The sequence below is a fragment of the Dipodomys ordii genome, unplaced genomic scaffold (genome assembly GCF_000151885.1).
Source record: "Dipodomys ordii isolate 6190 unplaced genomic scaffold, Dord_2.0 Scaffold11, whole genome shotgun sequence".
In the NCBI taxonomy this organism is placed as follows: domain Eukaryota; kingdom Metazoa; phylum Chordata; class Mammalia; order Rodentia; family Heteromyidae; genus Dipodomys; species Dipodomys ordii.
The window spans coordinates 14,900,468-14,913,788 of record NW_012267227.1 but is presented as its reverse complement, the minus strand read 5'-3'; the positions used below and the strand labels follow the sequence as shown (position 1 = coordinate 14,913,788).

Here is a 13,321-nt window from a genome sequence, read left to right as displayed (position 1 = left end):
CTCTTCAGCTCAAGGCGAGCGCTCTACCACTTGAGCTACAGCGCCACTTCCGGTTTTCTGGTGGTTTATTGGAGATAGGAGTCTCACGGTCTTTCCTGCCCGGGCTGGCTTTGAACCACGATCCTCAGATCTCAGCCTCCTGAGTAGCTAGGATTACAGGCGTGAGCCACCAGCGCCCGGCCTAAATATGATAGATTTTTGTCTTGGTTATTCTTGAGATAGTGTCCTGCTTTATGCACAAGTTGGCCTGGACTGTGATCCTCCTATTTATGCTTCCCCAAGTTCTGGGATGACTGGTGTGTGCCACTACATCCAGTCACTGAATGAAATGCAGTCTCATTAATTATTATTTTTGTCTGGGACTAGCCTCAAACCTTGATTCCTTAGATCATCTCCCAAGTAGGTAAGATTACAGGCTTCAGTCCCTATGCCCTGCCTTTATTTTTTTTTTTTTTTTGTCTATTGTGGGGCTTGAACTCTGAGCTTGGGTGCTGTCCCTGCACTCCTCAGCTCAAGGCGAGTGCTTTACCACCTGAGCCACGGCACCACTTCCAGTTTTCTGGTGGTTTATTGGAGATGAGTCTCATGAACTTTCCTGCCCAGGTTGGCTTTGAACCTCAGTCCTCAGATCTCAGCCTCCCAAGTAGCTAGGATTATAGGCCTGAGCCACCAATGCCTGGCCCAATTTTTTTAAATAAATTCTTTGTAGGGCTGGTGGTATGGCTCAAGTGGTAGAGCCTCACACTTAGCAAGTGTGAGGCCCGGCGTTCAAACCCCTACACTATACAAAAACATATTTTTGAGCTGGGTGATATTTGAGAGGTGCAGTTCAAAGTCAACCCAAGCAAGAAATTCCATAAGACTTTTTTGGGGGAAGGAGGGGTAGTTTTAGGGCTTGAACTCAGGGCCTAGGCACTATCCCCAAGCTTCTTTTGCTCAAGACTAGCATTCTATCACTTGAGCCACAGTGCCACTTCTGGCTAATTTTGTTTATGTGTACTGAGGAATGGAACCCAAGGTTTAATGCATGCTAGGCAAGTACTCTACCACTAAGCCACATTCCCAGCCCCATGAGACTCTTATGTCCAGTTAACTACCAAAAAGCTGGAAGCAGAGCTGTGGTTCAAGAAGTAGAGTATTAACATTGAGCAATAAAAGCTTCCAAATGGTGTCTAAATTCAAGCCTCTGAATTGGAAAAAAATAAGTGGTTGGGTTTTTTTGTTTGGTTTGGTTTGGTTTTAGAGTCTTACTACATTGCTCCGGCTATCCTCAAGCTTCTGCTACTTCTGGTTCAGCCTCCAAGAAGCTGGGATTACAGATATTCTGCCACTGCACCTGAACATTATTTAAATTTTTAATTGACACTTGGTATTTGTACATATTTATCAGGCACACTTTAATTCAATATATGTGTACAATGCATAATGATCAAATTGGGGCAATCATTTCCATTCCCTCAAGCATGTTATTTCTATGTGTTTGGAACACTTGAATTCTTGTTGTTTTGAACACTTGAATTCTTGTTGTTTTGAAATATATAATAAGGGCTGGGAAGGGGCTCAGTGGTAGAGTGCTTGCCTTGCATGCATGAGGCCCTGGGTTCGATTCCTCAGCACCACATAAGCAAAAAGAAAAAAGCCAGAAGTGGTGCTGTGGATCAAGTAGTAGAGTGCTAGCCTTGAGCTGAAGAGCTGAGGGACAGTGCCCAGGCCCAGAGTTCAGGCCCCACAACTGGACCCCCCCCCCAAAAAAAAAGTACTTTCACATTTTTTTCAGCAACCCTGTGAAGTGCAAAGACAAATGAAAAACTGCTTCTGAGCTGGGCACCGGTGGCTCATGCCTGTAAATCCTAGCTACGATCTGATGATCACAGTTGGCCAGAAAAGTCCATGAGATGTTTTGTTTTTTTTTTTGGTTGGTTGTGGGGCCTGAACTCTGGGCCTGGGCGCTGTCCCTCAGCTCTTCAGCTCAAGGCTAGCGCTCTACCACTTGAGCCACAGTACCACTTCTGGCTTTTTCTGCTTATGTGGTACTGAGGAATCGAACCCAGGGCCTCATGAATTCAAGGCAAGCACTCTACCACTTAACCAACTTCCAAGCCCTCCATGAAACTCTTTTTTTCCCCCTGGTCCTAGGGCTTGAACTCAGGGTCTGAACCTCTTTGTGTTTAAGGCTAGCGCTCTACCACTCAAGTCACAGTGCCACTTCCAGCTTTTTCTGAGTAATTTAATGGAGATAAGAGTCACAGATTTTCCTGCTTGGACTGGCTTTGAACCATGATCCTCAGATCTTAGTCTCCTGAGTAGCTAAGATTACAGGCATGAGCCACTGGCACCCAGCCTATGAGACTCTTATCTCCCATAAACCACCACAAAACTGGAAATGGTACTATAGCTCAAAGTGGTAGAGTGCTAGCCTTGAACAGAAGAGCTCAGGGACACATCCAGACTCAGAGTTCAAGCCCTGTGACCAAAAACAAAACAAAAGAAGAAAACAACAATAACAACAAAAAACACTTGCTTCTGAGATTGGGTCTTTCCATTTTCCTGCTTGGCACATCTTACTCTGTTCTGTTTAGATTCTACCTAGCTTTTCTGAGGTAACTTCAATATCAGGTTTTTAAAGTCTTACATTGTCCAGTTCTGTGTGTATGTGTGTGTGTATGCATGTGTGCATGCGCACCAATCCTGGGGCTTAAACTCAGGGCCTAGGTGCCATTCCTGAGGCTTTTGCTCAAGGCTAGCAGTCTATCACAGCTCCTTTTCTGGCTTTTTTTTTTTTTAGGGGGTCCAGTCGTGGGGCCTGAACTCTGCGCCTGGGTGCTGTCCCTCAGCTCTTCAGCTCAAGGCTAGCGCTCTACCACCTGAGCCACAGCGCCACTTCCGGCTTTTTTCTTTTTGCTTATGTGGTGCTGAGGAATCGAACCCAGGGCCTCATGCATGCAAGGCAAGCGCTCTACCACTGAGCCACCTTCCCAGCCCCTTTTCTGGCTTTCTGATGTTTAATTGGAGATGAGTGTCATGGGCTTTCCTGCTCAAGCTGGCTTCAAAGCCCAATCCTGAAATCTCAGGCTCCTGAGTACTAGGATTACAGGTGTGAGCCACCTTGCATGGCTATTGCCTAATTCTTGATGTGTCTCTTGTTTACCTGAAAAATACAGGTCTATATACAGATAGACAGAGTGAAGCTATATATTATGTCCTAGTGAGAAGAGTATTAAAAATAAAAGCAAGGCCAGGCAGCAGTGGCTCCAACCTGTAATCCTAGTTAGTCAGGAGGCTGAGATCTGAGCAATGTGGTTCAAAACCACCCAGGCAGGAAAATCCATGAGCCTTTTTTTTTTTTTTTGGTTGGTTCTGGGGCTTGAACTCTGGGCTTGGGCGACGTCCCTGGGCTCTTCAGCTCAAGGCGAACTCTCTACCTCTTGAGCCACAACTCCACTTCTGGTTTTCTAGTGGTTTATTGGAGTTAAGAGTCTCATGGACTTTCCTGCCCAGGCTGGCTTTGAACTGTGATCCTCAGATCTCAGCCTCCTGAGTAGCTAGGATTACAGGTGTGAGCCACCGGTGCCCAGCTCCATGAGCCTTTTATCTCTAATTAACCACCAGGAAACTGGAAGCAGCACTGTAGCTCAAAGTGGTAGAGCCTTAAGCAGAACACCTCAGGGACAGTGCTCAGGCCCTAAGTTCAAGCCCCATGACGGACAAACTTTTTTAAACTAAAAAGTTTAAAAAACACTTTTACAAGGAGCATTTAGAACCCCAGAAAAAATGTTTTCATCCATACTTGGTATCCCAGTGAGACCTAGTTATAATATTAAAATATGTTCAGTGATTATACAAATCAATTAATGACTAGATGGGAAACACTTATTCAAAAATGTTCCAGTCAAGGTGCTGCTAGGTAGCCCAAGGTGCTAATATGTAGCATAGATTGGTCTCAAACTCTATTAAAAACTATTTGTGCTGGGTGCCGGTAACTTACACTTGTAATCCTCACTATTTAGGAGACTGAGATCCAAGAATCTGGGTTTGAAACCAGTTGGGCATAAAAGTCCATGAGACTCTTATTTCTAATAAACCACAAAAAAAATGTAAGTGGGGCTATGGCTCAAGTGATAGAGCAAAAATATAACCTGAACAAGTCCTCAAGGACAGAGCTCAGGCCCTGAGTTCAAGCCCTAAGACAAACACATACAATAAATAAATAAATAAATAAAAATCAAGCTGGGCACCGATGGCTCATGCCTGTAATCCTAGCTACTCAGGAGGCTAAAATCAGAAGATCACAGTTCAAAGGCAGCCTGGGCAGAAAAGTCCATGAAACTCCTTGTGTTAAAGGCTACTGCTCAGGCTGGGAAGGTGGCTCAGGTGTAGAGTGCTTGCCTTGCATGCATGAGGCCCTGGGTTTGATTCCTCAGCACCACATAAGCAGAAAAAGCCAGAAGTAAGTGGCACTGTGACTCAAGTGGTAGAGTGCTAGCCTTGAGCTGAAGAGCTGAGGGACAGCACCCAGGCCCAGAGTTCAGGCCCCATGACCAACAACAACAACAAAAAAAGGGCTAGTGCTCTACCACTTGAGTCACAGTGCCACTTCCAGAAAACCAAAAGTGGTGCTGTGGCTTGAGTGGTAGAGTGCTAGCCTTGAGCTAAAAAGTTGAGGGAGAGTGTCCAGGCTCAGAGTTCAAGCCCCACGACTGACAAAAAAAAAAAAAAAAAAAAAGATCACATCAGGTCAGATAGTCATTCTAAGATTAATGGTTACTCACCAATTAGTACAAATAGGTTTTATTTTTGTTCCAGTCCTGGGGCTTGAACTCAGAGCCTGGACATTGTTCCTGAAGCTTTTTGCTCAAGGCTAGTACTCTGCCCTTTGAGCCATAGTTCCAATTCTCCCTTTTGGTGGTAATTAGAGACCAGAGTCTCATGAACCTTTCTGCCTACTTTGAACTGTGTTTCTTAGATCTCAGCCTCCTGAGTAGCTAGGATTACAGGAATGAGCCACTGGTAAATTACTTGTATTGAATTTGCTGTTCTCACCACAGAAATAAGAAGAAAAATTGGTGGTTTTATTTGGGAACAAGATCAACATTTTCAGACAGAAAAGGTAAGAATAAATGTGAATACTTCTCTGAAACCTAGCATTTGAAAATTTTCTGAAAGCAATGAAGTCTTAAAAATATCTTCCTGAGCCAGGCACTGCTGGCCTATTCTTGTAATCCAGCTACTCAGGAGGCTGAGATCTGAGGACTGTGGGGTTTTTTGTTTGTTTGTTCTGTTTTTGTAGGTCATGGGGCTTGAACTCAGCCCAGGTATTGTCCCTGAGCATTTCAGCTCAAGGCTAGCACTCTACCAGCACCACTTCCAGTTTTTTGAGTGGTTTATTGGAGATAAGAATTTCACATTCTTTCCTGCCTGGGGTGACTTTGAACCACAATCCTCAGATTTTAGCCTCCTGAGTAGCTAGGATTACAGGAATGAGCCACCGGTGCCCAGCTGAGAACTGTCATTTGAAGCCAGCCTAGACAGGAAGATTTTTTTTTTTTTTTATGTCAGTTGTGGCACTTGAACTCTGGGCCTGGGCGCTGTCCCTCAGCTCTTCAGCTCCAGGCTAGCCCTCTACCACTTGACCCACAGCACCACTTCTGTTTTTCTGAGTGTTTTACTGGAGATAAGAGTCTCTTGGAGGGGCTGGGAAGGTGGCTCAGTGGTAGAGTGCTTGCCTTGCATGCATGAGGCCCTGAGTTCAATTCCTCAGCACCACATAAGCAAAAAGAAAAAAGCCGTAAGTGGTGCTGTGGCTCAAGTGGTAGAGCGCTAGCCTTGAGCTGAAGAGCTGAGGGACAGTACCCAGGCCCAGAGTTCAGGCCCCATGACCGGACCCAGACCCAAAAAAAAGAGTCTCATAAACTTTTCATGCCTGGGCTAGCTTTGAATTGCAATCCTAAAATCTCACTCTCCTGAGTAGCTAGGATTACAGGCATGAGCCACCAGCACAGGGCTGGAGATTCCCCCCACCCCCACTCCCACCCCACCCCGGTTGTGGGGCTTGAATTCTGGGCTTGGGCGCTGTCCCTCAGCTCTTCAGCTCAAGGCGCTCTATGCTGGAGCCACTAGGATTACAGGCGTGAGCCATCTGTGCCCTGGTGGTTTAGGGCTAGAGATTTTTATCTCCAACTAATCAGCAAAAAGATTTTGGTGGAGCTTTAGATCAAATACTAGAGTACCAGCTTGAATCCAAAACCTAAGGGAGAGTGCCCAGGCTCTAAATTCAATTTCCAGCACTGTCACATGCATGCACGCACGCACAAACACACCACACAGTTTGCTTGCAAGATGTTAGTAGTAATCAGCCAAATTAAGGATTTTAAAGGGCATGGTTTTCTTTAATATTATTTGGCTAGACATTGTTTTTGTAGTAGTGCACTGACAAAATTCAAGATTTGGAGTTTTTTTTGTTTTGTTTTGCAGTATTAGGGTTAGAACTCAAAGTTTCATGCTTGCTAGGTTGTTCTACCACCTGAACTATTCCCTTAGCCCTGTTCTGTGAGTAAACAGAAGTACTCATGTTAAAAAGTTGTGAATTTTTTTGTCACTAATATTTAGGGAACAGTAGTACATGGTAATTATCAGCTATTTCCTGCCGGTGTAAATTCTGATTAATTCCTTGCTGTAACATTTGTTAAATTAGTACTTCTCAAGAAATGTATAAAATACTGTTTTTAGTTTTTGCCATCTTGCTCAAATTTAGCTGTGCCTGTGACTTATATGTAGTCTTATTTACCTGTATTAATTTACCTATGGCTTATATTAGCTCAGGAAGGCCTCAAACTAGTCAGTGCTTCTCCCTCAACCTCCCAAGGCCTGGTCTCAATACAGGATCCAAGATACCTATTTCCTTATTTTTTAAAGACTAAGAAGTAATAAGACTATCACAACCAAAGCTTTACTTATCTATTATAATCTCACCCTGGAATTAAAAAAAAATATGGTCTTTTTTCTGTACTAAAATTGTGTAGTATATATCATTGTATCAGTGTGTATACAAAATATTGTAAGCATCTCTACTAAGCTAGACTAAAAGCCAGGTGCTGGTGGCTCACACCTGTAATCCTAGCTACTCAGGAGGCTGAGATCTGAGGATCCAGGTTCAAAGCCAGCCTGGGCAGAAGAGTCCCTGACTCTTATCTCCAATTAACCACCAGGACTCCAGAAGTGACACTGCGGTTCAAATGATAGAGCAGTAGCCTTGAACTGAAGAGCTCAGGGACAGCACTCAGGCCCAGAGTTCAAGCCCTACAACCGACAAAAACAAACAAAAAAACCCTAGACTGAATGGGGCTAAAAGTATAAAGATGTTTAAGACTTTTGGTATATCTGTCATTTTATTTTTTTCCTTAAAAACACTGGTTCATTGGTATGCTGAATTTTTCAAATGTGATTTATTTTTCTGTCTGTAGAATGAGGAAGTAGCATCAAATGAAGTAACAACCCTGAGGGAAAGTGGTGAACTAACAAACGAGCACACACAAAATTTATTCAAAAGGTATTGAATTTATATACTTCATTATAGCTAGCTATCTTCATGCACTGAGTTTCCTGTGGGATTGATATTATCATCCCATTTACAGAAAAAGAAATCTAGAATTAAAAATGATTAAGTGTGACTGCGGGTTTGCTGGTACATGATTGTGATCCCAGCACTTGGGAGGCTGAATTAAGAGAACTGTGAATTCAAGGGAGCCTTGGGCTACATCCTTAGTGGGATCCTCAAAAAAAGAATTGGAGAGAGATAAAGAAAAAGAAAAGGAAGGGGAAAAACAGGGGAAGATGGGGAGGAAAAGAAGAAACCACTAAGTATATAACTATACCTCAAGTGTCTTATCTAGAAACTTTTTTTTTCCAGTCCTGAGGCTTGAAATCAGGGCCCAGGCACTTTCCCTGAACTTCTTTTGCTCAAGACTAACATTCTAACACTTTAGCCACAGTGCCATTTCCAGCTTTTTCTGTTTATGTGGTACTGAGGAATCAAACCCAGGGCTTCATGCACACTAGGTAAGCACTCTACCACTAAGTCACTTTCTCAGCTCGGAGCCTTTTCTTTGTCAGAACCATCAAAGGTATATGGTGACCATAAATATATCTGTAACCTACCTATGAAGCATTTATTTTAGTGGCATACTACTAGCTATACTAAGCACTTACTAAGTGGTAAATTATTATTGAAAACTTGCTAAATACAACATATTAGTGAGCTAAACTCACAACATTTCATTTGCTTCTTCCATTTATAAGTAAATACAACCCCATTTTACAATTGGGGAAACATACTTAGAGAGCTAAATAATTTATCCAATGTTATTCAAGGACAGAAGTTGAATTTGAAAACTAGTCTAGCTGGTCCATATTTTAAACTCTCAACCACTGTGCTGTTTTTCCTTCCTAGTATGTTCCCCAAATCTGAAGGTTAAATGAGTTAAAACATTATTTTGGGCTAGCACTCTATCACTTGAGCCATAGTACAACTTCTGGTTTTCTGGTTTTCTCACTGAAGGGCTGGGAAGGTAGCTCAATGGTAGAGCACTTGCTTTGCATGCCTGAGGCCCTGGGTTCCATTCCTCAGCACCACATAAGCAAAAAGAAAAAAAGCCAGAAGTGGAGCTGTGGCTCAAGTGGTAGAGCGCTAGCTGAAGAGCTGAGGGACAGCGCCCAGGCCCAGAGTTCACACCCCACGACCGGACCCAAAAAAAAAAAAAAGTCTCACTGATTTTCATACCTGGGCTGGCTTTGAACCATGATCCTCAGATTTCAGCCTCCAGTGTAGCTAGGATTATAGGAGTGAGCCACCAGTGCCCGGTTTAGAATAACTTTTAATTTGTAATATAAATCCAAAATTTATAATACATAATCCAATATCATATATCTATGTTTCATTTTATAGCACAGAAAAGCATTTTATAAAGACTCCAGTTATAGAAAAGCAGATGTATTTCCCTCTTCAGAATTATCCCGTGAACAACATGGTAACAGGTAACTTAAAATAAAATTTAGAGTAAATCCAGCTAGGGATGAAACAAAGAGTGTCAAGAATAAAACTGCTATTGTACTTCAAATGTGTAGCCTCCTCTATTGTACATGATAATGGCAAGGCATCATTTATATGTTAAAAAAATTGGCCTGCAGAATTGACCCAAGGATGGGACTCATATTTTCTGTACTTATAATAATACTTGTTTAGGGCTGGGAAGGTGGCTCAGTGGTAAAGCGCTTGCCTTGCATGCATGAGGCCCTGGGTCCGATTCCTCAGCACCACATAAGCAAAAAGAAAAAAAGCCAGAAGTGGCGCAGTGGCTCAAGTGGTAGAGCACTAGCCTTGAGCTGAAGAGCTGAGGGACAGTGCCCAGGCCCAGAGTTCAGGCCCCATGACCGGACCCAAATACTTGTTTAGATAAAGTGAACATTTGACCCTACTTATACAGTTACAATTTATGCCCATTATTTTGAAATCAGGTTCCCCCCGCCCCCGTGGGAATGAAACTGGTGGCCTCAAAAATACTTTGTGTCAATGTAATGTCCTAATTAAATACCCTAATTTGGAATCTAAGTATACGGACAACCTCAGTCATGCACACAAGAGAACACACACACACACACACACACACACACACACGCAAAATAGCCAAATTTTATATGTAATTTAAGGAGACTTACGGATATCCAAAAGTCCATTAATGGCTTGTTGCTTTCCTACATGGTTACCCTGTATAATGAGAAAACAGAGAGCCAGGCCCCGGTGGCTCACATCTATAATCCTAGCTACTCAGGAGGCTGAGGTTTGAAGATCACAGTTCAAAGCCAGCCCAGACAGGAAAGTCTGTGAGACTCTTATCTCCAATAAACCATTCAGAAAACTGGAAGCGGTGCTGTGGCTCATGTAGTAGTGGAGCATTAGCCTTGAGCTGAAGAGCTGAGGGACAGCACCCAGGACCAGAATTCAAGTCCCATGACCAACCAAAAGAAAAAAGAGAAGACAGATAAACGAGGCTGAAATTGAGAGAATAAAACGTAAGGAAACCAATCAAATATGGCTATTAGTATATAGATAATTGTAAGTGAGGATATGGATGAAGACATGCACAAAGCCAGGTACAGGAGAAAGGGTCAGGAACATCTACAATTCTTTCTCCAAAATGCCACTATTTGATTATTTGTTTGTTTGTTTGTTGCATGTCCTGGGCTTGAATTCAGAGCCTGGGTACTGTGTCCCTTTCTTTTTTTTATTTTATTTTATTTGTGAAAATACTGTACAGAGGGGTTACAATTGCATGGGCAGGATAATGCGTACATTTCTTACCAAGCATTGCAGCCTCCTCCTTTGTTTACCCTTCACATCACTGTGTCCCTTTCTTGACCAGGCTGGCTTTGAACTGCAATCCTCAGATCTCAGCATCCTGATTAGCTAGGATTACAGGTGTGAGCCCCAGTCCTGGCTTGCCTTTTTTTTTTTTCTGGTCCTGGGGCTTGAACTCAGGGACTAGGAACTGTCCCCCAGCTTCATTTGCTTAACGCTAGTGCTCTACTACTTGAGCTACAGTTTCATTTCTGGTTTTTTATGTGGTGCTGAGGAATTGAACCCAGGACTTCATGCATGCTAGACAAGTACTCTACCACCAAGCCAAATTCCCAGCCTCTGTTTGCCATTTTTAGGGAGACTTCACTGCATGGTCAAAATTGAAGCCATAGTCGAAACTGAAACATAGACAACTGTACTGAAATGTGATTGGACTAAAAGTACGGTTTATTTATTTATTTATTATGGTTGGTCATGGGGCTTGAACTCTGGGCCTGGGCACTGTCCCTCAGCTCTTCAGCTCAAGGCTAGGGCTCTACCACTTGAGCCACAGCACCACTTCTGGCTTTTTTCTTTTTGCTTATGTGGTGCTGAGGAATCTAACTCAGGGCCTCAGGCATGCAAGGCAAGTGCTCTACCACTGAGCCACCTTCCCAGCCCCTCAAAGTTAATTCTTTTTTTTTTTTCAAAGTTAATTCTTAACCTATGAACTTAAATTACATATTTATTCTGTTGGTATTGGTGGTAGTGCTGTAGTTGTTGTACTTGGACTGGAGGACCCCCCCCCATGCCCCAAAGACCACCAGAGACCAAGATCAATGTAAACAGCAAAAGAGTCGTTTATTGCAAGCTCAAGCTTGGTCCTCCAAGCACCAGGTAACTGGTGATGCTAAGAGGCCCCCAGCCCAGGGTTACAGCACTTTTTATACACTTTTTAGGGAGGGCAGGGACTTTGCACACATCATAGCATCTTGTAACATATCACTACACATCATGGGAAAATCATAAAACAACTCTATAGTGTAATTGTCCCACTACAAAGCGGGAAAGGACCAGAAACAGGTTGTTGGTTAGATCAAAGGGCTGAAGTACTTTAAACTGGTTGGCTGGCACCACAGGGGAGTCTCTAGGAGATATGTGCTGAACTGCAAGGTTCCTTTCTCAAACAAATACCATCTGTGGTCTGATTACTGGGTCACCATGCCCTCCAGCACCTGCCTGCAATTTGCCCAAGGATTGTTTATGTCCCTAGTTGCCAGGAATTGTTTTGTTGTTTATTTCGACCTAAACTTTGGACCTGGGCACTGTCCCTCAGTTCTTCAGCTCAAGGCTAGGACTCTACCCCTTGAGCCATAGAGCCCCTTCCGGCTTTTTCTGTTTATGTGGTGCTGAGGAATTGAACCCAGGGCCTCATGCATGCTAGGCAAGCACTCTACCACTGAGCTACCTTCCCAGCCCCCGCCAGGAATTGTTTTTATCTGCTCATTCCCAGGTCGGGCTCATGGTCAGCTGCATAACTCATACCTCACAAGATGTAGTACTAGCTCAGGCTCCTCATAGTAAATTCAATCACTGGAACTCTACTAGAATTTTTTTTCATAGTAATTACTTTTAAATTAATTTAAATTTTAGAGTAAACCACGAACATTTGCATTACACATAAAGTGTATTCATTCAAATAATTGTTACATAACATTGAAACCTTAGGTTTCCAGCTTTTGGATAGGGTTTCTTTCTTTGATAATCATATCTATTCCAGATTATTAATTACATAAAAATTGCTCACACCCATAACCTTTGTTGAGTAATATAGATTTACCCTTTTTTTTTTTCCACTAAAGCCTGTTATCTCAACATTAGCAGCACCAGAAAGTGTGGCCTGTTCTAGTGGGGAAGATAAGTCGTTTGTGCTGTTAGTGAATCTTTGTACAGGTAGTTCAAAGTGGTCACCTTCTAAGCCAGTTACAGTTATTTTGTTCTAGGTTCTTTTATGTTACAGCTTACATCTAGATGTCACACTTCCAGTAGTTAAAGGGCTAATCAGGAATCTTTGTTTTAAAAATAGAAGGTTTAAAAATAGAAGGTTTAGGGTGAGGAAAGAGTATATTTCTCATCAACTATAGATTTCATAAAGAATCTTCTTACTGAAACTATTTCTTCTTAGTTTTTTTTAAATAATCTTTTAAAAATTTAACAAATAGAACACACTGAAAAGCAGATAGTATGGTAGGATTTCAAATATATTTTTCTATTATTTATAGATTATATATCAATTGATGCCATGAAGAAATACCTTGGGGAATTACATGACTTCATTCCCGGAAGCTCAGGATATCTGGCATATCATGTTCAAGATGAAATTAATATGTCTGCTATAAAAAACAAAATGAAGAAGAAATACTAAGTTAAATTGTCCTTCCATATGGGTATCTCTTTTTTCATAAAATATTGCTAAATACATATATATATATATATATATATATATAATTTATTTTTTTCCAGTACTGGGGCTTAAACTCATGGCCTGGATACTACCTCTGAGGTTTGTGGGGTTTTTTTGTTTTGTTTTGTTTTAGCTAGCATTCTACCACTTGAGCAGCTCAAGTAGTAGAGTATTTTTTGTTTTTTGTTTTGGTAGTTAATTGGAGGTAAGAGTCTCAAGGACTTTCTTGTCGAGGCTGGCTTTGAACCACTATCCTCAGATCTCAGGCTCTGGACCAACTAGGATTACAGGCATGAGCCACTGGCCCTTGATTTGTATGTAATTTTTTAAAAGAAGCTCCCCTTTAGGACTGGAGCACCAGGAAAAGGGGAAAAATTCTTAACTTCCTCAACATATGACTTTACGAAATTCAAAATCATTTGGTTGTTCTGATATTGGGCTAGACTTTTTACCCAGGCTATAATATTTGCAATATGTTTCACCAATTTTAAGTACATAGTTGTCATGGAGTGATTGTCACTGAAACA

At 42.2% G+C, this 13,321-nt stretch overlaps 1 protein-coding gene across 1 annotated transcript in view; it reads left to right on the top strand.

The window, feature by feature from the left end:
• The window catches only part of LOC105980987 (chromosome unknown open reading frame, human C15orf43), a 35,943-nt gene extending 23,188 nt beyond the window's left edge, over positions 1-12,755 (top strand). Inside the window, exons 4-7 of the mRNA XM_013009975.1 lie at positions 5,046-5,107; positions 7,461-7,546; positions 8,942-9,030; positions 12,613-12,755. Of these exons, the coding sequence (XP_012865429.1) occupies positions 5,046-5,107; positions 7,461-7,546; positions 8,942-9,030; positions 12,613-12,755 (380 nt within the window). The remainder of the gene's footprint in view (positions 1-5,045; positions 5,108-7,460; positions 7,547-8,941; positions 9,031-12,612) is intronic.
• Positions 12,756-13,321: the final 566 nt, after the last annotated feature.